This window comes from Thunnus thynnus, chromosome 1, assembly GCF_963924715.1.
Source record: "Thunnus thynnus chromosome 1, fThuThy2.1, whole genome shotgun sequence".
Taxonomy (NCBI): domain Eukaryota; kingdom Metazoa; phylum Chordata; class Actinopteri; order Scombriformes; family Scombridae; genus Thunnus; species Thunnus thynnus.
The window spans coordinates 3,792,144-3,817,125 of record NC_089517.1 but is presented as its reverse complement, the minus strand read 5'-3'; the positions used below and the strand labels follow the sequence as shown (position 1 = coordinate 3,817,125).

The following is a 24,982-nucleotide window of genomic DNA, read 5'->3' as shown; positions in this document are numbered from 1 at the left end:
TACTCACGGTAAATTATGTTTATGAAATAGAAAGTCATGTTTTCTTTACTCTCTGCTATCATAATTTTGACTTACTATCCCATAAATTAGACTTACAATTACAAGTGTTTTTTGTTTTTATCATTCATATCTACTTTTTTTCTTTTCCAGATGGAAATAAGCTTCCATACATATCACAGCTATTTAAAAACCACATCTGTAGGATCCTTGCCAAATTGATCATGTTATGCATTTACGTAAAAGGAAATACTGGCTAATATATTCTCTCATATGTTACTCTCAAATATAGATAATACCCTCAAAAGTCCAGTCTCAGTTGAGGCTCCTATTACCACCACTAATACTAATAAATATTGCAATATTGTGCACCATCTCTGACGTCATGATACACATTTCCATGCACAGCTCTTTGAATCTTTGGTCCCACAGATCCTTCACACGTTAACCTCATAAAGAACGCCAGGCTACGTATATAAACGGTTGTCTTTGCCCTTTGAGAAGACTTCCTATTCTCCTCCACCAGTCACATTGTGTTTTAAGTCGCAGCTTTGTCTGCATTTGTCTCCGCACAGGAGTCCATCTAGAAATCATTGGCAACAATGAATACCCCACTGATATGATAATTCATTGTATTCAAGCCGTTGAAAGTGAAGTTAAATTAGTCATCTCATCTCTCTGGTGGAGAATGATCTCAGAGCAAGAAGGTGGAATGACTGCTGATTAGGAGCTTCCATGTACTCAGAATAACTCGCTATTGCTGCCCCCCCCCCCCCTCACCGTCATGCATTTAACCTGCAATTTATCAGGCTTATTTTTACATCCCGTCTAGTCAGATGTGACGGGCGGATTATTCATTGCACCTTCTGTTGATTGAAAACAAAATCTGTATGTTGGATTTGAATAATTCAGCTTGTGGGCAGAGCTGTTGTTAGACAAAACAAAATGCAAACCATCATCCAACACCTTCTTCACTGTAACGTGCACGTAGACGTTTATATTTTAACCCACATACCGATTCTACCGTCTCTGATATTCTCAGCCACTGGTGTGAGAATATTGTGTGAACATTTCGTCTTTAATCCATTAATTGAGATCAATAGAAAATCATTCTGTTATATGTGCAGCACATAATGGACGATATGCTTGTGGCAAGAATTAGTTTGTGGTTTTATGAGACACACATTTAAGTATATATATGCACATAAACACTATAAACTGAAACAATAAATGTCTTAAATTTTTCTGCAAATAATGATTATTTTCATTATTGATGAATCTGCAAATCATAAAATGTCAGAAAATAGCAAAGAGGGCCAATAAAGCAGCAAATCTTCATATTTCAGAAGCAGAAATTAACAGATATTTGTCACTTTTGCTTGATAAATGACTTTAAAGATTAATAGATTAAAACTTATTGTTGATTAATTCATTAACAGATTGTTTCAGCACTAGGTTTAAAGCTAGATTTAAAATTTCTAGAAGATACGGCTTCAACCAGACTGAATTCAAACAGGAAGTTCCAATAAGAAAACAACAAAAGCATCGTTTGTAAGAGCGACACATAGACGTGTTTTCTGAACTTTGTGCCTTCCAAAACTGTCACAAATCACAGCTGCAAAAAGTAAAAAAGTTTCTGATTTTACACAGTGATGGTTAAGGTTTGATTAGTTTAGACACAAACAGTTTAGACTTGGTTAGGGAATAAATGACCACATGGTTGAGGTTAAGGTCAGTGAACGGTTAAAAGAAACCAACACCGACTGTCGGAAGGAAACAGGAAGTGAACAGTGGTCTCCGCATCTCCGGCACCCGATAGACAAGAGTCATAATTCCTACATTGATAGCCAGCTTTATCGCTTTAAAGACAACATATGTTGTTTTGTGGAATTTGCTGAAACGACTGATGCTGTTGTTTGTAGAAATGAGACATCAGACATCTATTCATTAAATCCACAACAACTCCCAGTTTCTGTCCTCAGAGCCAGTTGTCCTGTCTGCAGAAAAGCTCCTGAAGAGCTAAAAGGACAGCAGGACAAACCTTCACCAGGCTGAGTAACAACAGAAATTCAATAGAAATTGTTTTCAAGTAGGCACCAGGAGAATAGAAGAAGAAAACAGCATTGTTTTTTTTTATTGATCCATTTGTTTTATTTCCACCCACCATTGCTCTGTATGCCCACAGTGAAACCAGGAAGCTCATAGTGAAACTGGGGGCCTTAATCAATCACTACAGGTATGATTTTACAAACATGGAGAGCGGCTGTTGTAGCTCAGAGCAGGTCGTCCACTTAATGGCAGTTTAATGGCACATGGGCCTTGAGCAAGACGCTGAACCACACTTAGTTCACACAATGCTTGGACTAGCACCTTGCAGGGTAGCTCGCTGTGAATGAGTGAATGAGAGGAAAAGCACTATGTAAATCCAGTCCATTTATACCACACAGTAGGAGATGATTTGAACAGCTGCCTATGAAGTGTTTCGGGTTCGTTGCGGATTGTTACATTTCATAAAATCTGTTCTGTGAGGTGAACTCGCTCTTCAGGTAAAAACACAGGAGGCTGATACTCTGCTTCATATTCCCAAACGACCTGAACAGTTTAGGTTCCACTTTGCCCAGTTTGTAGCCTCGACAATGCTCAACAGTTTTGTGTCTTCGATGTACTAAAACATTGAAGTGATGACGCAATAAAACAGCAGATTTGTGTGGCTGAACTGTTACATCATCCTCATGGAGTAAGCAAGAGAAACTGTGAAAGCCAGAGGGCTTATGGTGTTTAAACCTCATCTCTCACACTCACACACACAAACACACACAAACACACACTCAGTCCATGATCAACATTCAAACCAAAAGCTGCAACACGACACAAGTGTCTGAGGCGAGAAGCGGCGGGCTGGGCTGGTTTGTGTATGTGTGTGATTAAGGTAAAGGGTTGATGGGAGCACCAGGAAGGGGGGTGGTGGGTGGGGTGGGAGGGGCACCCACCTCTGCAACAGGCTGAACCCATGCTGGCCAATCGAAAATCCAGAAGTAAAGATGTCCCATCCCAATTCCACAGTATGTACGAGTCACGTAGTTGTCTACCTGAGCGCTTTTGGCTAATCCGGGCTAACGCTCATAGCTGAAGCCGAGCACTTGTGGCTGTGTGGTTGTAACGGTGTGAAGAGGGAGGAGGAGGGAGGTGGTAGCAGATGTTGACAGCGACGAGGCTTTTTTGGGGGTAATCTTGTGCCGCCACCGTGCAGGTCGCCGCCGTGTGAGGCTGCCCGCTGGTGGATGGCGTCCATGAGAGAGTTCAACAATTGCAGGATTACATCTTTAGATTAGATTAGATTTCTCTCTCTCTCTCTCTCTCTTCCCTCAACCTCATCTTTCTCTGTCCTCTTTTATATATTTATTTATTTGTTTGTTCATCTTTTCTCATTTTCTCTAAGGCCCCCGTAATCCCCGAGCTATCTCTGCACTCCACAAACTGCTTTACAGGCCCGAGCCAGTATCCCAGTAAAGCTCTGTGTTCATTTCAGTGGACTGGAAATATTGTGTATATGTATTGTCTAAACCTTGGATACAGCTGGACTCATAGTTTCTGACTGCAAAGCATTTGATTTTAAATGTATATTGAAGCTGTAAATGATTTCTGGTAGCCTGAAAGTGTGTTAAATCAGAGTCACCAATTTGCCTCCTCGGAGCTTAATAAGTGAGTAAGTGGCAAATAATCTACAAAGGTAATAAATAGCAAGAAAGAAAAAAACAAAACAAAACATGGAATTTGTTCAAAAAATGCTCTTTTAATAACCCCAGATGTCATACTGTATATATATATATATATATATATATATATATATATATATATATATATATATACACACACACACACATATATATATACATATATATATATACATATATATATACATATATATAGTAGGGATGTGCAGAGGGCCCAGTATTTGTATTTGTAATTGTATTTGTTGAGGCGGCAAAATTATTTGTATTTGTATTTGAATAAAAGTGGACAGAGGCTTTAAAATCCTGTTTTTGTTTTTATTACGCTTTTAATTTTAGAAAATTAAAGTGTTACAATAAATGCTCATGAAGCGTGTGTCAGTAGCTCAGCTTTATCTCTGGGGAACACCCCCAACTCCGGGAGTGATGTCCAAATAAGGAAATGTGCATCATGTAGCAGGTGGATGTGACTCCCCTCGTTGAGACCTGCTGATAGACGTAACAGCGGAGCAGAGGAGAGACACTGAGATAGCGAAGTAACCGACCTGCACTCTGGTATTTGACATAGTTTATTTTTCTTCCTGAAAACAAATAATTTTTGAAATATTGAAACAAATATTCGTAAGAAAAACCCCCACTATCTGTGCTTTGCCGAATAATGTTTTTGTATTCGGACACACCCCTAGTATATATATATATATATATATATATATATATATATATATATATATATATATATATGTGCACACCCTTTAACAAGCAAAGATCCAGACTGAGAGGAGGTTGTTACCTTATTTGGGATCACATCCACTTGAATCCTCTCTCAACCTTAACAATCTATACGTTGTCTTGCAGTACTATCTGTGTCAACTATTTAAAGATCATAATGTCACTGCAAGCACTTATTTAGTTACGGGGGATAATATAAAACAGAACAATACAAGTAGAAAATAACCCACCAAGTTAAAAAAAAAACATCATTTACACTAATTCTGACTTTTTGATCATAAACTTTCGACTATAATCAAACGGATTCAAGAGCAGTAAACGTTTTATTTTGGATTTGTCATTTTCAGGCTGATCCCTCATACGTACCTGACAATATATTAATGCTCACGCCAGCATTGTATAAATCCACTAACACAAGATCAGCTGTATAGATCCTGGAAAAAAGTCTTATTTCCAAGTATTTTGTCAACTTCAATCATTCAACTTCTGAAAGCTTACGCCTAAAGCCTCCACAACATGCACGAAACTCAGCATTATGTTGTATAAAAATAATCACAATCAATAGTAGAACCTTTAAATCTACTGACTTAATCACACAGACCAGCCGACACCTCTGGAAACCGACCAATCGGTTCCCGCTGGACGAGGCATTGATCATTTCTCTCGGCCCTAATCGGCCCAGGATTGTCCCAGTGTAAACATAAACTTTCATCCTCTCGGCAACGCCGTCGTAATCCCGCGGAGGGGATTATACTGAGAGGTCATTTAGGAGGATCAAACCGTGAGGGATTTGAAATGTATCCTGGGAGAGATTCAGAAATATGCGCCGGGCGGCTGAGGGAAGAATAGGTGAGGGATGGATAGTTGGATGGAGAGGAGAGGATGAATAGAGGAGCGACTCACCTATATCTGTCTCTTTGTGGTTCTTGATGAGTTCAGCGAGCTCAAAGTTCCCGGCGATAATGGCAACCTGGAAGAGAGAGAGAAGAAGAAGAGTGAAAAGGAGAAAAATACACATGTAATTTATCTATGCAAGGTCTTCCAGCCAGTGTGGTATGTAAACATTTAAGAGCACAAAAGGTGTTTTCTCATCTGCAAGAGTCTTAACAAATACACTCATATTATCATCTTTACACAGACTTCCTGTCTCTCTTAGAATTGATTTCAAACTGATATTAGTTGTTTACAAGGCTGTGAATGCTCCATATTTAGTTGACTGTCTCTCCCTCTGTAAGAGCTGCTGCTTTAACTCATCAAACACTAAATGTACCAACAGTTAAGATAAAGAAATATGGAGAGGCAGCATTTAAAATATAAATAAATGTAAATATCCACCATACAGCCTCTGTAAATTCCTTCAGGAGACACCTTAAGGCCTTTTAAATCTTGCTATTAAGTCGTCTGTATGTCTGATGCTTATTTAATCTCACTGAAAGTTACTTATTTATTTTAATCTCATGTGCAATTTTATTCCTATTATATGCTGCTTTACTGTATTTTAATGATTTGTTTTCCAGCATCTAATTTATTTGTTTATTTTCTCAATGTAAAAACACTTTGAGCTGCATTGTATGTATTTTCAGGTGCTATAAGGCTATTATTATTATTATTAGTATTATTATTATTAAAACAGTTATTTAATGAAATAAGGTGACAGAGAAAGAGATGATGTGGAATTCTGAACCTACCAATTAAGCAAAACTCTCTCTATATGAAACCTTTTCCACAGAATATCTTAAAAGGTTTTAAGTTTCCACAAACATCTGAGTACTTAACTGGAAAAGATAAACTGATTTTATAAAGTACAAGAAAACGAAAAAAAGCTGCTTCATCACAGTAATGGTCGTACTTTTCTAATCTCTTGCCAGTTGTCAGTCACTGGATTTGCTATAAAAATAAAAACTCTTTTCTTTCTAATTTGTGAAGCAGTCATGATTCCTCAGAGTTTCAATCTTTACGGCTTTAACCATCTGTAGCCAAGAATCTGGTAATCTATGACGGACGGACACAATCGTACACGTGTACGAGTCAAGATTCACACATGACACAACAGCGTGCAGACAGCAAGGACATGTCAAGTCACATGTTCACATGAGATGATGTTTAAAGTTTCCTCTTGCTTACACACACACACACACACACAAACACACACACACACACACACACACACACACACACACACGCAAACACACAAACGCACAGGCTGGACAGACTGGTGCTTTTACATTATTCATTGGTAAAAACAAGAAAACAGGCAAATGAAACAATATAAATGAATATTGAAGTAATAAATGAAAGTATAAGAAGTATTATTCTTCTCTTAAATGAGGGCTGTTTCCATAACTTTTATTATATCGCAGAAATCAACGCAAGGCTCTTCAATCAATACATATGGTCCTTCTGTTAAAGGACAGACTGGTGATTTTCTATATTTTTCTCATCGCCAACAAATCTCATCTGTAAAGCCAAATCAAAAATAAATTGATCTGCTTACAAGTGTTGTGTGAGAATCCAAAGCCTGATAGATCTTTTTCCTCTGTGTCAATGTAGTGAAAAGTCAAGAGGTTGTGACATGTAGCACAACAAGCTAGTGAAGCTGTAAACAGGAAGTACCACATCCAAACTCTTCATGATGAAGGAACATGTCACCCGGTGCAGCCGTGTGGCTCACTGATGTGTTTTTAATAGTTTTTGGACAATGGAGGAATAAGATATATCAGGCTTTGGATACACACACAATACTTGTTAATAGATCAGTTCAACATTGGTTTGACTCTGCACATTTGTTGACAGCAAGAAAATGCCAACCATAACCTTTAAGCATTAGTTAATAACACATGTTCTGCTGTTTTTGGATAAACACTGATGAGAAATGATTCTAAAGAAGTCAGATAATCCTCTAATGATTCATTGCAGGATTATACTTTAATAGTTGGCGTTTCCTTTAAATTAGAAACACCTGTAAGATGTGATACAAGAGCTGCATGTAATGTTCCTGATGAACCTTGTTATTGTTGTACCAGACTGCATAAAGGGTTCCTAATGTTTTGCACACCTCATTTACATAAATTGAGCAGAGGAAATATTAGAAACACCTTCCAGTGTAAGTCCATCTGATACAACAGCACCACAACACCTCGCTGACAATCTTATATACATATTTGGGCCCCCAGGACAAAAGTTTAGTGTTGGGCCCCTCCTGATCCCCCCACATACTGCCTTCTCTGCCTTGTGCACGTACACCGTCGCTTCCAAGTTCCTAGTATGTGCAGACAAACAGCAGACAGTGTCGATTGGTGGCACAACCCCCTTTTTTTTTTAGCATTTATAAGCACTATATATCTAATAATAGGTTAATAACAAATTATAATGTGAGTAATTGCTCTTGTGGGCAGTAGAAGCTGGTGTATGAACACATGATGAATGACAATATATAGTAAAAAACAATTGTAATAATATAAAGTATGTCTTCCTAAATATATATTTTATATTATTACAACTGTTATAATATAATTTAGACTTTAAAAGCAGTCATCAGAATGTTTCATGGTATTTTTGGTTACAGATATTATTTTGAGTATCTATTTTGAATATAAACCCGCCATTTAAAAAAACAAGATAAAAAATCCCTGAACTCTTTGTCTTTCTGCCAAATTAAAGTTATTTTAGCTGTGAAACTCTGATCAGCTGGCTTCATCACACAGAGCAGTGTGTTCTGTTTGTGTCCACCAGGGGGCAGTAAAGGGATTTATTTCCTCGTGTGCTGGTTGGAGAGGTTGTTTCTCTGTCAGTGACCCAGATCACGCTGCCTGTTGTCTTGTTGCTGCTTACAGTCGTTCCTGCAGGCGCAGAGCTCGTGGGGTGTTACAGGGTTTACAGTACGCCTCAAGTCAGGATCCGCCGGGTAAAAATAGTCGGGTTCATTTTCACTGATGTGTTGCACACACAATGCTTTAACACATACACACACATACACGTGTGCATGCGCGTGCACACACATCTCAAGGGAAACCCAGCAGGATTATATAAGCATGCCTGCTCTGATTCCTGGAGAACAAATATCCAGGATGAAGAAAGAGAAAGAAAGGAGAGTGATGGAGAGCAGGTGTATTATTAAAGCAGAGTTGGCCTGAGTAGTAACACTCTGCTCTCCCTCCACAGCTGACCTCTTCTTCATATAAATAAAAACACCACATTTATGAGAAAAAGCACTCGGGACTCTCTAACGAAGATGTTTTCCACTCGTACGGATCCTCTTGAATGTTTCAACACGCTGCATTAATATACAATATACTGTACTTCAGTTTTTCACCCTGGTTGAAATAAAAATGCTTACTCTTAACTAAAATGTGAGTCAATAAATGTAATCCAGCTTCTACATGGTAGCAAATGTGATGCTTCCTGTGAGGGAGATGGAGGAGGAGGAGGGGACATATGAATGCCGGCTGGATCTCCCACTCACACTGAGGATCTCCCATAGCGCACGCCACGATGTGTGACAAATCTATGACAAGAGACTCTCTCTGGAGGAACCCTGATCCCAGCGCCCAGGCTTTAGCGGATGGATCGAGTAACACATCAAGACAGAGTGACAGAGTGACAGATGAAGATGTCATTTTCACTGTGACCTAAAAACTGATCGATGCGGAACTAATTCTGATTGTAAGACGTTTGAAGCGACTGTTAGAGTGGTATCAGTTTGTCTTCCTACACTATCAGCCATGCAGTGCTCTGTATCTCTGTTATTTGTGTGCATTGGACACCTGGAGGAGGTTAAGAGGATTTAGAAGATGCTTAATACTTAATGGTCATTGTTTTATGGCCATAAAACAGCAGCTGTTTGATTTGAATTAACTCTGTCAGTTTGGTGATTTGAAGGTCAAAAGATATTTAAACATCTGGGTTAAAAAGAAAAGTTTCTTTTAGATGTCTTTGTTGCACATAATTGTTGTTTTAACAGCATTTCATTGAGTATATTTCAGTGTGTATTAAGGACCTATTCACACTAAAATATAGTCATTTAAATGCTCATGAAACAAGCGTTATGTGTAACCTTTTCAACCAAATTTAATCCACTTTTAAACTAAACATCCTGATGTCTTTTGACTCCAATCAATCAATGTTCAGCTGGTCCGCCATAATCATATCAGTGAAATTAAGTGAAGGAGATACTATGATCTGCTCCATTCATCCATCATATTATCTGAGACGCTAATGAGCAGATGTTGATGAAGCAGCGGGGATGCATGTCGTTGCTTCATCTGGGCATTGTTAAGGTTAGAGGAACTGACGCAACAGTGATGCTTGGATGTTATTTTTAGAGAGCATGTATCATGCACATTTCCTGGTCTATATTTATATTCTGGGGCTCTACTGGAATATCTTTGCATGATTTACAGTTAAAAAGCTCCTTATTTATCTTATACTGGTCCTTTATGCAGCCCCTCAGTTCAGGGATGAGCCCGCTCTGTTCTGATTGGCCAAACAATCGTTGCAGGATTTTACTTCTTTTTCTCCTGTAAAAAAAAATCTCAATCTTTTAAATACATCTGTACATGTTTGAGCCGCAATCCAACCTGAACTACGTAAGCGGACAACGTGAACAACCTATTGAACAAATTTAGCAACAACCTTAGCAACCAAGGCTACAGAACAGATGTCGTTTGTGAGCATGTGCGAACAATCTGACGTCAGTTTGATGGAGAAGAACAAAGCGTTCAGAGCAGGCTCAACCCTGGCTTTTATCATGCAGGAAGCACTTTTTACAAATGCTCACCTCATGTTTTGGAACTTTGACCATGTTTAACATCCGACATTATAACATAACACAATAAAAAAAAGCATGCTATGTCCCCTTTAAAGCTGTATTGATTGATCTTTGGCCACTAGGGGTCAGGAGAACAATGTGACTGACAGGTTTATTTCCTCATCAAGTTGTTATAACTACTGTGGTAGCAAATAGTGCTTAGTTACAATTCAAGCAGAAACAGATTTGATGTTCAAGGAAAAAGAAAGTTTATAAAAACTTGGGTTTTATTATCTTAGCTCTGGACATTGGTTCTGTCAGTAATGATAAAATCAAACTCACCAAAGTAACTGTTCAGATCCCTGAATGTGTTCTGTGACATTGCAAAATAAAAAGGTCCAATTACTGTAGCCAACAAACAGTCAACAAAGCAGTCTGACAGTTAAACTATGTGCTTACAACTACAGTAAGTACAGTCGGTCAAAGGTCAGTGGACAGTTTGGGTGATAATCTCACTGTTCATCTTTGTTTTCTACTCCAAGCAAGTTTAACTAACATGAAGGTTTGTTTCCAACCTGTCTGATCGTCTGACTGTTTGTCCTTCTTGTCCCTTCTGACCGTTTTTTGTGACGATAGACCTGATAGAACTGGTCAAAAGTACAAAAATATAACCTGAGTTATATCTAGTTTTCAATAACTCAAATAGAAAAAGGCTCATAAAGGATCAGAAACCAGAATTTTTATTTCACAAAATATCTGCTGATTAGTTTTTCATACAATTAGGGGAATGATCAGTGTCAGTCTAATCACTGATTGGCCAAAAATGACTCTATAATGTGTTTATTATACTTGTTAGTAAGTAGCCTAAAGAGGGAGATGACATACTTAGTGTTGCTTTGTTACTCTACACACGATTTATGTCAATACAAGCCCACTTATTCATGTTCATCTAACGGATGTATGTCAGTTCAGTTGGCGTCAACAGAGTGAAACATCTTCTCTACACTGAAAATCAAAGTAAAACAGCAGCCTGATATCCATCACGAGCTTCTGGAGTATTTTGACACATGTGACTGACGGCTGCATTTCACATCATCTCCCGTCAACATGGTGAGAATTACTGCACTGTAACAGCATAACCAGCACCAAAACAAGCCTCTGGAGGGACGAGAGAGAGAGCGTCCATCACTAAAACAGCAGTGGACAGGAAGTGATGAGCTCCACATGGAGTCACTGGCAGTCGCCGTGTTGTCTGAATGAGGCGTTCACTGAAGCACGGACCTTTGGGTGCAGGATTGCATCCTTATCAACCAATCTTGTTATTTCATTTTATTTCTCAACGTCTCTCTGCACTGAATCCAAATGCTTAAAGGAAACCAAGGAGATTGTTTCAGTGAAAGTTGATTTAAGGTGAGGTGTTCAAGTTTCATTTTAATTGATGAAGTATGTTAAGGAATCCAGGTAACCGATACGCAACGGGAAACACAGTCACAATTTATCCCTCATTATCATTCCACCGCCCACCTTCACCAACCACTACTGCCATCACCACCATCACCGCCCCCACATCGATTCTTTTCCTGTTCTCCCCTGGTTGTCATGGAGACAAATGGTTGTGTATAACACAGAAGAAGAAGTCAGGAAGGGATGGTGGGGGGGAGATGGGGGGATGGGAAGGAGATGGAGTGAGCTGCTCTAGCTGAGTAGAACATCAGCAGCAGGCAACAAGTCTGCCAGATCCAGGATCAATGAAGAACAGAAGACAAGATGGAGAAAAGACCTGATGGTTCTCACTGAGGTCAGAGAGCTTGGCGGCTTTTTTTGCAATTAAAGTGAGGTTTGATATATTAATTACAAACTTAACATGCTGATCAAACTGTAATTTTGACCACTGAGTCAGTTTTTAACTAAAGGGGATCTACAAAAGACAGAGGAACATTAGTGATAACTAATTATTCCAGAAGAGTTCAATAAATGTTAAACTGTTCACTTTGAATTGAAGGTTTACACAAAATCATCAGGCCAATTTACTGCTAACGAGCTATGAAGGATATCCTCAACATTTTGGGGAAAACGCTTATTCGCTTTCTTGCTGGAAGTCAAATAAGAAGATCAATACTACTCTCATGCCTGTGTGTTTAGTTCTGTATGGAGTTAAAGCTAAACCTCCTGGAGTCTTAAGCAGGACCAAGACAAGAAATTATTTTGAAATCTATGAGCCACAACAACCTTCAACTGGGTGGTGGTACCATTAACTGAACTAATATCATTTCACACAGACCCTTCATAACGATTATCACATAATTATCACATGTGAGACTGTTCGGCCTGTGTGAGCTGCTGTAGTAATGTGGGTGTATCAGGAAAAAAAAAAAGACTAAACTTGCATAAATAGATTTTTTTAGCCTCTTGGGGAGCAACGCAACAAGCTGTAAACACAACACTGACATATCATGACATTATAGCCTTGATATTGCTAATGAGCTAGCAGGCAGTTGCTATTCGCATTTCCAGCAGAGCAACATTAGCATTCATATGTGTTTCTGCAAGTATTCACTCTCCTGTTAGCTGTGTTTTGGTCTTGACAAACTCCTGAGGGAAATATTTACCTGTTTAACTGGACAGGTGGTGTTCACTGGAGTTATTATAACTTTTTTACAGCTGTCTGCTGCTGATGGAAACGAGAACACTGAGACTGAACCATACAGTTTAGTAGGGCTGTAGTCTGCTGGTTGATTAGTTGGTCGATATGCTCTCGTCCGACTAAATTTTCATTGGTCGAATAATCTCTGTGTTATTTTCATAAGGAGAAAAGTGCTACATCAGTAGCTTTCCAGGAGTAATCCATTATTTCCTGCGGCGGGAGGGACAGACTAACAAATCACCTGTGAAAATGGGGGTGTATTCAAAACACCCCGTTGTTTTCCATTCATATATAAATATCAATATCCATTCATTCGGAAATCGACAGCGTTTGGGAGTCTCTGTGCAGCGCTGTTCCGGTATGTGAGTCAACCTTCATCGTTGCCTTGGAAACTATTGGTAGTGTGGCTCCGTTAAGGAGTATGTTTGCATAGCGAGCGGGAAAGAGCGAAGGGCAGAGAAGTGACGGTGGATGAAAAGATTAGTAGTAAGTTGTCAGTCTGGCAGTAAATATACAGTACAGACTACAGTGTGTCAGTTAATAAATGCTAAAAGTCACGTCTGTTGTTTCCCCAAATGCTGGAAAAGTAAAGGAGGTTAGCTCCAAAGCAACAATGGGTTAGCCTAACCTGAAGACACAAAACAGAGAAATGTGTGACTGCCGAGTTTACTGTGCACACGACTACTCGATTAGATGAAGATTATGTACGATTTTAGCCGACCAACATTTTCTTTGGTTGACTACAGCCCTACAGTTTAGTTTGAGGCATGTAAAAATGAAATGCTGTATATTAAAACACCCCATACAGCTGAGGAGAATAGAAAAGTCTGGTTCACACATTACACAAACACTCATTTGTTCTATTGTGAAAATACAAATATTAAATGGAGCGGCTTTGATGAATGATGCTGAGGGATGATGAGCACAACCAAAAATATCTAGGCTTGAAATCTTCTCTTTGTTGCATGATTTTCCACTTTCACTATGTATCCCATTCACTCTGAGTCATTTTACATTAGTTCCAGGTGCTGCTGGTAATGCTAATAATTTCCACTCAGAGATTAGTAATGGAGGGATGGAGAGAAGGTTTTCCTGCTAGCATCTTTTGCGCTGTGCTTAGTAATTGTTGCTATGGCACCAAAAAACTCAGCTGTTCAGTGGGGGTTTATTAAGCTGAATTGGGTTAAAATTGACTCTGTAAGCATTTACAGAACTATTTATACACTGAAGAAGATGACATGCTGTCCTGATGATGATGACCTATGGAATACCTTGACGTGGATATTTGAATACTCTGACAATACTTTGGCATATTGTACTACATGACATGTCACTGGTGGCTGTGACTCGCGGCACGTGACTCTGAATAATGAGGCAGAAAGAGTAGCAGAGTGGGAAATCATGTCTGACTTACAGTATGTGCCAAAGGCGATGGGAAGAACAAGAGAATATGTGGGGGCAAAGAGGGCAAGATATAAAGGGGGGAGGGGGGAGGAAGGAAGTAGAAAATAAATATAATGAGGAGTGGAGAGAGGAATTAGATTAGAAGAATGGGAATTGAAGAAAGTGAAGGAGCGATATGAAGATAAAAATGGACTGAGAGGAAGAAAGGTAAATCAAATTAGGTATTGTAGTGAGGATGAAAAGCTTAGAAGAGACACAGAGGTTAGATTGGAGAAACTCAAATGCTGCATGAGGACACAAAAAGAGCAAAAGAAGTGTTAGAGGAAGTGAAGAGTATGTGACCGACCGTCGGAGAGGATTGTTAAATAAAGAAATGGGTTTTTTTTTATCTCTTTGAAAGCCCTCTATGCAGAGAACGGAGCACTCAGAGGGGATGATGGGAGTTTTTCTGTGTTTCAGTTATGCTCAGTTTCTTTCCTGTTTGTTTTATGCAACAATGGTTATCAGGCTAGGCTATGACACACACACACACACTGATCACTGATCATTATCAAATGGCCACACACCCACACAGTGTCCTAATTAAGAGCTCACGCAGCAGCGCAACGTAAGCGTGCCTCATTCAGCTGTGCCAATCGTTGTTTATTAACATTTGCACTTTCCAGTTGTTAATTTGGTTCCTAATGATGGGGAATGTTGGAGTTCCCGCTTGTTTTTAAGGGATTGTTATTGAGACTTGGTCAAAATAAAAGCTCAAATATAAAAAGGGATTCCTTCATGAGGAAGTCTAATGACCTGCTGCTGCAAATGCTTTGCACTAATAACGTTCTTCTATCCGCACCACGGCAAAATAAGTAAGTAACTTTACTTATAAAGCACCTTTCAAGGTCAAATGTCACAAAGTTCTTCACAGAGGAAATAAAGCAGAAACATACATACAGATGTAAAACAATAAAAAATAGAATAAATAGAAAAAATTACACAAAGACAAGTCTACAGATCTTAAATCCAAAGGGAGAGAGTTCCAAAGTTTAGGAGCCACAATCTCAAAAGCACAACCTCCTTTAGTTTTAAGCCTAGATCGAGGAACAACCGGCAAACCCAGATCAGAAGACTTTAGAGACCTGTTGGTGATAATGAGCTCTATAGGTGATCACAAGAACTTCCATCTCCACTTGAGAGACAACGGGCCTGAGCTTTGTAATGTTTGTCAGCTGGAAGAAACAAGAGTAAATCAGACACTTGACATTTTGGTCCAGAATCAGAGCCTGGTCCATTGTGACACCTAGATTTCCATCTCTTATCTTAAGGACAACACAAGGAGGGGCAGAAATAAGGATTTCATTTTTTTCTGCATTTAGCTGTAAGATCTTATCGGCCATCCAGTTTTTAAAAAGTGTTTAGCTATGTTTTGAGGTTTAAATGAGACACTATATGGTCAAAAATATGTGGACACAGTTGTCCATGTACTGTTGGCCATATAGCAAACAACTATAGAACAAAGTCGAGAAAAAAGACAAAAAACAGCAAAAAGAATCATCTTGTGTATTGGTCTTTTTAATGAATTTATTCACAATCAGTAGGCTGAACAGGCTGAATTATAAAACATGAGATGATTCTTTTTGCTGTTTTTTTTTAACTATGGAGTGCCACTTTTTCCCCTCACTTTGTTCTGGAGAACATAGACCATTATTTAGAACTTATTTATCCTCCTTGCTGCTTTAGAGACTACTCAGTTAAACAGTCATTCTTCAATTTCCTTCTATGCCCAAATCTTCCAAAAGGCAAAAAGTCCTGGTTTGGTCTAGGACCCTTAGTTCCACTGAAGCAAAATCTTAATGCATCTTAATACTGCAGCATACAATTACATGACAATACCCTCCGCGCACAAAGCCAGCTCCATAAAGATACGTTTCTCCCAGTTCGGTCTGGAAGAACTTGACAGTCCTCCACAGAGCCCTGACCTCAACCCCATCCAACACCTTCGGGATGAACTGGAACGCCGACTGTGAGCCAGACCTTATCACCGTGGCTGTCCTCACTAATCCTCTCGGGGCTGAATGGGAGCAAATCCCTGCAGCCAAGTTCAAAAAATCTTGTAGAGAGTCTTCCCAGAGGAGCTGAGGCAGTTATAGCAGCAGATGGTTTTAGAATAACATGTTCAACTGTCACATATGGGTGTGTTGTTCAGGTGTACACATACTCTTACGCTTTAGTTTGTGATTCTATGCTTCTAATGCACTAAACCTTTACTTAATATACTTCTAATTCAGTTCCTACATTTCCCAGAATGCCGGCTGCTCAGAAAACAGGCATAAACTTGTTGGATTCAGCTCTTGGCTCCATGTGTAGGTGGAGAGTGCAACAGTGATAAAGATAGTAAGAGAGCAAGAGAGCGAGTTTTTCCACTCGAAAACAAGTGAGAGTCCACAGCATGTCTAGTGGCTGCTTGTTGTTCTGCTCTGTCGAGGCTTCTGTTAGCAGAAGAACTGCTGTTTGTTCCTCTTTTACAGTAGATGTCTGCCTGTATGTTTCATGAAAGCAAAATGTTGGCTGCAGAAAGTATCAAGGAGTTAAACCATTTCCTGTTACTGGTGATGAAAAAGATGTGCCACGCTACTGGAAATATCTTTCAGGGCTGGGTGATAATTCAATATGATATATTACAATGATAAGATCAATATGACTGTGGTATTGTAAAACTGGTTTCCAAATTAATAATTCCAAGCAAAATGTGATGAAAATCCAACAATAGTTTCTCACGCCTGAAGAGGTTTGTCTGATGTGTTGCATAACAGTGGAGCACAGCTCATTGCATAGAGCATCCATTTGATTATTCTCTGTTACTTTGCATACATTTGCTATTTTGATATATACAGTTGGGTTGATAAATTAAGGGAAAAACTCACATAATACATCTTAATAAGATGTTGTTCCACCACAAGCCTCCAGAACATTTTAAAAGCTCCTCATCTTTAGGGATGAACACTAGTTTTCCAAAAGAGGAAACCAGTCTCACATCAACATATGTCATAGCTATGTTGGTCCGCAGCACAAAATGTATCAGTTCACAATAATGGAGAAGAAATTGTGAGATGCCTATATATATATATATATATATATATGTTTTTAGCCTATTCTTTTCTGTTGGCCTGTGTGTACATCACGTTTCTGTTTGCTCAAACAAAAGAAATGGCTGACATTCCTTTTATTCTCAGTGGAAAATGCAGAATTTTAAGATAGTTTTGGCATCAAAACAGCGAGAGATGTGCATTTCATTTTCATAACCATAACCGTCAGTTTTTACGAAGTTTTCTTGCAGGCTTTCTATCGTTGCTATGGTGGTTGCTAAGGACACTGCTGAATCATTGTCTTTGCGTTGTGTAGTTATATGAGCTGTTGTGTTATTTGTGTTATTTTATTTGACTGTTTGATGAGGTTCTTTCAATAAAAAAATGTAGATTAGATTGCTGTAGAGCACATCAGGAATTAATTGAATTTGAAATCCAGAGTTTGAAGCTTTGTGATTGGCTGACCGGCGGACCCGCCGTCATCACTGTCACAGTGTTAAGGTTTTCTTTTAATGATATTTTTAATATTTCTCAACACAAAAACACCAAATTGTCCTTGATAACTCAACAATAAAATAGGTTAATGTAATGTCTAACGTAGACTTTTCAACGTAAGTTAGCATAGAAACTACTCTGAGATCAGCTTTAATTGCAGGGAAGTTAGCCGTTTATCTACTGCAATTGTTAACATATTGGTAAGCATTAAGGAGGCAGTACTAAGTATATAGTATAATATATATATAATAGTAGTATTAATACATGCATGATGTGGCTGAACAAACATTTTGAGTCAATAAGGAACAAGCTCCTTCAACACAGTTTGAAGAGCTGAACTCCATTTCTAGAACATTAACCAAAATGTCTGAAATAAACCAACGTCTTTGCTTTTTCTTAACATAGATCATCTAGATGTAATTACTAGTTCGGCTGCACTGGATATTTGATATATTCAGCAGATTTATCATTTTATGACCCTATATTTACAACCCTACTTTGCAAACCAGAAGAACTACAACAGTGGTGCTGATTTGTATTAAGCTGCATGGAGCAGCTGTAGGGAATTGTAGTTTTTAGAAAATATTAGTGTTTTTTCTAGAATTTGAATTTGTAAATACTGAATTGAGAGTACACTGAGGAGTTTAAGGGGATGGTAAACACATTTATGTAATTAGATTTTAAATATCTAATTGTTAAATGGGTGAAAATGAATATTAACCATATTTTACCCATATCTGACTTGCTGACTATACTCACAGATAGCTGAGGTCAAGACTGAGGTCAGTATTTAAAAGCAGGAGCCATGTAGAATCTTCATATTTATAGTTTTAATTTTCTCATTTCATGGACACAAGTCATCCCAGACCTAGTTTCAGAGAGCACTTTGAAGGACCAAGATATAAATTGAAGCTTTTTGTTTGTTTTTTCTTTTTTAGTGGAAATAGTGACCTAAATGAGTCACCTTCAGAGATTACAATACTGCTCACAATCTCGTACATGACGCAGGCTTGGGTTAGAGGTTAGGGTTAGGATTAAGGTTAGAGTTAGGGTTAGGGTTAGGGTTAGGATTAGAGTTAGGGGTTAGGGTTAGGATTAGGGTTAGGGGTTAGGGTTAGGATTAGAGTTAAGGTTAGGGTTAGGATTAGGGGTTAGGGTTAGGATTAGGGGTTAGAGTTAGGATTAGGATTAGGGTTAGAGCTAGGGTTAGGGGTTAGGGTTAGGATTAGAGTTAGGGTTAGGGTTAGGGGTTAGGGTTAGGATTAGAGTTAGGGTTAGAGTTAGAGTTAGGGGTTAGGGTTAGGATTAGAGTTAGGGTTAGGGTTAGGGGTTAGGGTTAGGATTAGAGTTAGGGTTAGGATTAGGGTTAGAGTTAGGGTTAGGATTAGGGTTAGGGTTAGGATTAGGGTTAGAGCTAGGGTTAGGGGTTAGGGTTAGGATTAGAGTTAGGGTTAGCGTCAGGGTTAGGGTTAGGGTTAGCATTAGGGTTAGGATTAGGGTTAGGATTAGGATTAGAGTTAGGGTTAGGATTAGGGTTAGGGTTAGGGGTAATCAAATACAGACACATGCATAGGTTACTACACAACCCTGGAGATTTTTCTATATCTTTATGATTCTTGGTTTTGGGATTTTATGTCAGCATGACATACAGCAGCCCATTAGCAAATGCAAACATACAAAGAATGTGTCTTGGTGTTTGCTCCCAAAAACACAGAAGAATAAAAATAGACAAAAGTAAGGTGATAATAACAACAATGAAATAAACAAAGTATTATTCAAATTTAAAATCTATTTAAAGAATGGAATAGTAATAGTTTTGAAATAGGATATAAAACTTGAAATGAAATATTGACTGTACAAATGAACTATGGGCTGTTCTGTGGACAAAGAAATGAAGTGTATAAAATATATGAAGGTGACAAGAACAAATATTAAATGTGACGTGTGCATAAATAATTAAATTATGTAACAGTGGAGGATGAATGCAACGCACAATCTAAAGTCCACTTTGATGAAATATATGAAAGTGACAAGTGCAGGGATTAAATGAGGCATGTGAAATGTAAAGTCCAATTTGATATCCCTGTCTTCATCCCATTTACACGCACACACACACACACACACACACACACACACTCAGAGCCTCCAGGCCAGCCTAAGCAGGACAGTTGGATTGCTTTATCGGATGACGTGACTTGATATTAATTGAGGAAGACTCTATGTTTTAAGAAAGATAATTTCATATTAAATATCCTCAGCTACATATTCTTAGAAATATTAAATTAAATGAGCAACTTCACATTTTACAATCAGAGGCTATAAAAAGCCTTTTCTTAACAGAGATAGTGGCGTTTGGATTCTAGTTGCAGTCGACCGGCAGCGATTTGAGATGGAACGAAGCCCACTGACGTCAGACAGACCATAACAGTAGACGAGTTTGGTGTTTTTGTGTTGAGAAATGTTAAAGATATCATTAAAAGAAAATCTTAACACGTGACTGTGAGGAAAATACTTCCAGGCAACGGGTCCTCCGGTCAGCCAATCAGAAAGCTTCAAACTTTGGATTTCAAATTCAGTTCATCCCTGATACGACGCTCTAAAATCTATGTTTTTTACTGAGAGAACATCATCAAACAGTTAAATAACAAATAACATAACAGCTCAGACATACACAAAGACAATGATTCAAACAACATGCAACTACGTGGTTTGAGCGATAGCAGCATCCATAGCAACCACCATAGCAACAATAGGAAGCCTGCAAAAATCTTCGTAATAACTGACAAACTAAACATCGTATAATTCACTGAATGAAGATTATGAAAATAAAATGCACATTTCTTGCAAGAAATGTTATCAAAACGCATTTTTATGCTGAAACTATCTTAAAATATGACATTTTCTCACTGAGATTAAAAAGAATGGTGGTGATTTTGTTTGTTTGAGCAGAAAGAAACTGAGCTGTCACATGATACTATGTGATATCTCATCACCCTCCTAAAATAATGGCCCAAGTCATTTTTAGACAAAAATGATTTTTTTGCCTAAATCATCTCCTCATGATGTCACCTCTGGTAAAATCGCCCACATCCTCAGTAGAACAGATCATGTGATTCTACCCCTGTAGTATAATGGCCTATGTCAAGAGTGTGACTAAATCGTCATATTGCGTAATTATTTAGTCTTTTTATTCAGTCTTTTTAGTCAGCTAAATAGCTAAGTCCATGGAGCTAGCATTTAGCAAAGAGTGGAAAGGCTACAAGTGATTACAAGGCTTTCTCTTAACTTTCTGCCTTTTAAACAATATTTCATCTACAGTTTTGGTCTCATTTTTTCCACATTACATGATCTAATTAAAAAAGATTTGAATACCATACTGTAATCTAACAGCTGGAAATTATGTGTATAACTAAAAAATTACTTTTGTGTTTTTATTTAATTAAAATCTCACTTAAACATAATATTAGTAATCATAACATCATTTGACTGATATTATAGTAGCCTGTTGTGCAGTGTCTACAGGCAGCTTGTGCACTCCTAGTGGTTCATGCACACCATGATGATTATTTTGTGTTTTCTGGGAAACCTGAAAAAATGACTTGGGCCATTATTTTAGGAAGGTGACGATGTGATACATGTACTAGTTTCACAATAACGGCCGTTATTGTGAAACTGTGAACCAATGTAGCTATCACACATTTGGATGTGAGGCTGGATGTGGGGATCGTTATCTGACATGTTGCTTCAAATCTCCCAGAGGTGTTAAACTGGGCTGAGATGTGGTGACTGTGAAGGTCCGAGCATGAATGACATCATCCAGTCCTGTATGGAAACATCTGCATTTGTTCTGTTTTTCCACCCAATAAGTGTGTTTACATGCACACTAGCATCCCAGTAGTTGAGTGTTTAAAGTATCCCAGTTATGTGCACATCATCCTGGTTGTAGAAGCGTGGATAAGACCTTATCCTGGTTCTGAGAAACCTGAACATACTAGGATCATTCTGATGAAAATCCTGATGCTGTGGCATGTAAACACCTTATCCAGGATTCTGTTTGGTCTGTCAACTCAAGTTACATATATGTTATGATCAGAAACGAGCAGAAATAAAAGGAAAAGTCCAACAGCGAAAGATAAGCTGTACTTTCAGTGATTGATGATGAGGTGGATAATATAGCGAAGTGGTCAATGCAGCAGAGTCCAGAGAGCCAGAAACCAAACTGAGTTCATCCTCTGCTGTTGAGAAAGTTCAGTCGTAACAGAAATGACAAGACATGGCAAACAATCAGAAACCCGGATACAGTTACAATCATGTAGCCTGTACGATGGTAAGACTCACAACCTGGATACTAGCGTGCAGATGAACCACTTCATTCAGGTTTCTCCAATAATTTATGAACAAAACAGGATCAAACGACATGATTGGTCCATTTAATAGTGTTTAAAAGTGTAGACTACAATGGAAGTGATGTTTAATAGAAAGACATTACTGGATGTTTTCTATTTTAAGTTCCTCCTCCCTAACGGTTAATGCATAATGCAACAGAGCAGATTATTGATCCTGGATTCTTTTCTACACTGTGAAACATCACGCGAAGAGAAATGAATTCTGCACACAACATCAACAAGGAGAGCTACGCTAAATCTAGGCCACAACTGATAACCTCACACCACAGCTGAACGCTCAAACCCTTGACTAAACACCCCTGATGTGATCTCCATTCGGCCCGAGTTCACTCCCTTTATGAAGCACTCCTGCTAATGAAACGCTCCGCTGTAGTGACTGTGGAGGACAGTCGAGGACCCTGTGGGACTGCCTTTCATAAACGCCCGTCTGAATAAGGCTCTTTTGTAACTCAGGCGTAGGTTATGAGTCAATCATGCCAGCTAGGCAGCTCTTAGTGCTGCTGGGGTTTTTTTTTTTTTTTCTTCCCTGGGATGGATGTGCTAGTGAAGCATACACACTTAAGCCATTACAAACACAAACATGCAGAAGCACACATGTAATAGCAGCTGCACACACACACTCAAACTTTAGTACTTCCTGTGTGCATCACTCTTATGTACTATGGGTCTGCAATAAAGTGAAATCATTGATTGAGTCTTTGATTATATTGGCATCATTCTATTGCTTTAACTTCTGTTTTATTATTGTCATGTGTCTCCATTTTTCTCACAGAATTATAAAACCCTTTCAGAACAAGTTAAATGCAGCTCAAGCTTTTTCCTCAAAGTTGATGTTCTGCAGCTAATACTCTACGTTCTGAATGTGTAACGACATCGGGCTCGAAGGAGAAGAAGAAACTAAATGACTAAACAGACCGCTGTCGAGGTTTGATGCTCACTCTCCGCTCTCCTCCTCTAAATATTGTTCAACCGAAACAAATCTAATGTTGGCCAGAAAAAGACATTTGTAAATCCCTGGTTGCAACTGACCTTGCCCATTTTTTTTTGCACTGTTGCCATGGTAACAAATGAGACGAAGAAAATGTGCTGCTACTAAAACTGTTTTTTTTCCCCTACGCTGAAAGCTGAAATCAATCTTCTATAATTACTTTCATGCAAATGGTAGTGAAGATGAGAGCGTTTTTTTTTTTTTATTATTTATTTATTTTATTTTACTCTACCTGAAAAGGACTCTGGCTGTTGTAGTTCTTCACTTCTTTATCAGCTCCACGAACAAGCAGCACTCTGGCACAGTTATCCTGAGGAAGAAAGAGGAGAAGAGAACAAATATTACAATAAAAACTGAGGAAATATCTGAAACAACACAGAAATCCTTTTTTTAATTCTCCTACTTTGTTCAGGAGAAAGGATGATTAGCTTCCAGAATGACATTAGAAGAATGTTTCCAAAGCAGAAGAAGTCAGTAGAGCAAGAACTAATCAGTGTGGTTGAATGTCTAAAACATCCCAGACAACCAACCAACCAACACAAGCAAAAGAAGCAAATACAACAGAACATCTACTACCTATATCAGGAATGGAGCCTCACTCGCTGTTAAGTGTGTATCTATTGCTCCACTCCAAAGAGAAAGAGGGAGTGAGAACGAGAGAGAGAGACAGAGAGAGAGAGAGAGAGAAGAACAGAGAGATGGAGAGTGCTGAGGGGTTTGAATCTACTGCACAAATCGCCCACAAAGTGCTCAACCACGCATGTACTGTGCACACACACACATGAATATAAATACTTTTTTTAGATCCACAATAAGCTATTGAGAGTTGAGAAATCGCTCTGTGTGAGTCTCTCACAGATACTGATACACAACCATAATCTGTGCAGTGTTGTCAGCATTACAAACATTTAGACATTTAAACATCTAAATTTAAGACGTGCATGAGTGTTATTTTTACTCATGGACGTTTCCATCTGGAGTGGAGCGATCCCACGACATGTTTTTTTTTTTTTTTTTTCCCTATACAAGCTAAATTTATAATGAAGCTTTGAAAATGGAAATGTGTGACATACTTCAGAGCTATGAATTGAAGCAGGAGACATTTTTTTGCTGTCAGACGATAAGAACAGGGTACAATAGCAAATTTGAGAAAGGTCAAATCTCTAATGTTCATGATGTTGAGGTTAATATGGGATGTTTTCTCTTGCTTCAAATGGATTTTCCTTGTGCTTTCATGTTGTGTTAGTGAGTGCAGATCATTGATGCAGAAGAGGACAGAGGATTCTCACATATTCCCACCAGAAGTTTTTTTTTTTTTTAATGTTTTTTTATGCAACATCCAGCGCTGGAATGTGCTCCAAGTACCTATCAAGGAGGAGTGAGAATTCATGCATATGTATGACTTATAGTCAAACAGTCTAATAACAGAATAATCCAGGTTACATCAACCCCACACAGATGCATCCATCATTGTCTTCCTTCCTTTGTCTAGCTTTAAAAGATAACTCTGAAGATATTCTTTATTTTTCTACTTATCAACAAATGTCAACAATGAATTGATCTACTAACAAGTATTGTGATATATCTTATTCCTCTGTGCCATAGAGCTCCGTTGTTGTCCAAAAACTATTAGAAACACGTCAATGAGCCTCACCGCTGCACTGTGTGACATGTTCCTTCATTACCATGAACACACACACTGTAGTTTATTTTGACTCAATCCCACACACGCCGTCCTGCTGCCAGAAATACTCACTAGAGCACGAAATGT

General features: G+C 38.5%; 1 protein-coding gene across 2 annotated transcripts in view; it reads right to left on the bottom strand.

Moving 5' to 3' along the window:
• The window catches only part of LOC137188058 (SH3 and multiple ankyrin repeat domains protein 2-like), a 166,719-nt gene that overhangs the window by 116,459 nt on the left and 25,278 nt on the right, over positions 1-24,982 (bottom strand). For both annotated transcript variants that reach the window (XM_067597469.1, XM_067597551.1), the window contains exons 8-9: positions 23,444-23,521; positions 5,361-5,427 (exon numbers count right to left, since the gene is read on the bottom strand). In XM_067597469.1, the coding sequence (XP_067453570.1) occupies positions 5,361-5,427; positions 23,444-23,521 (145 nt within the window). The remainder of the gene's footprint in view (positions 1-5,360; positions 5,428-23,443; positions 23,522-24,982) is intronic.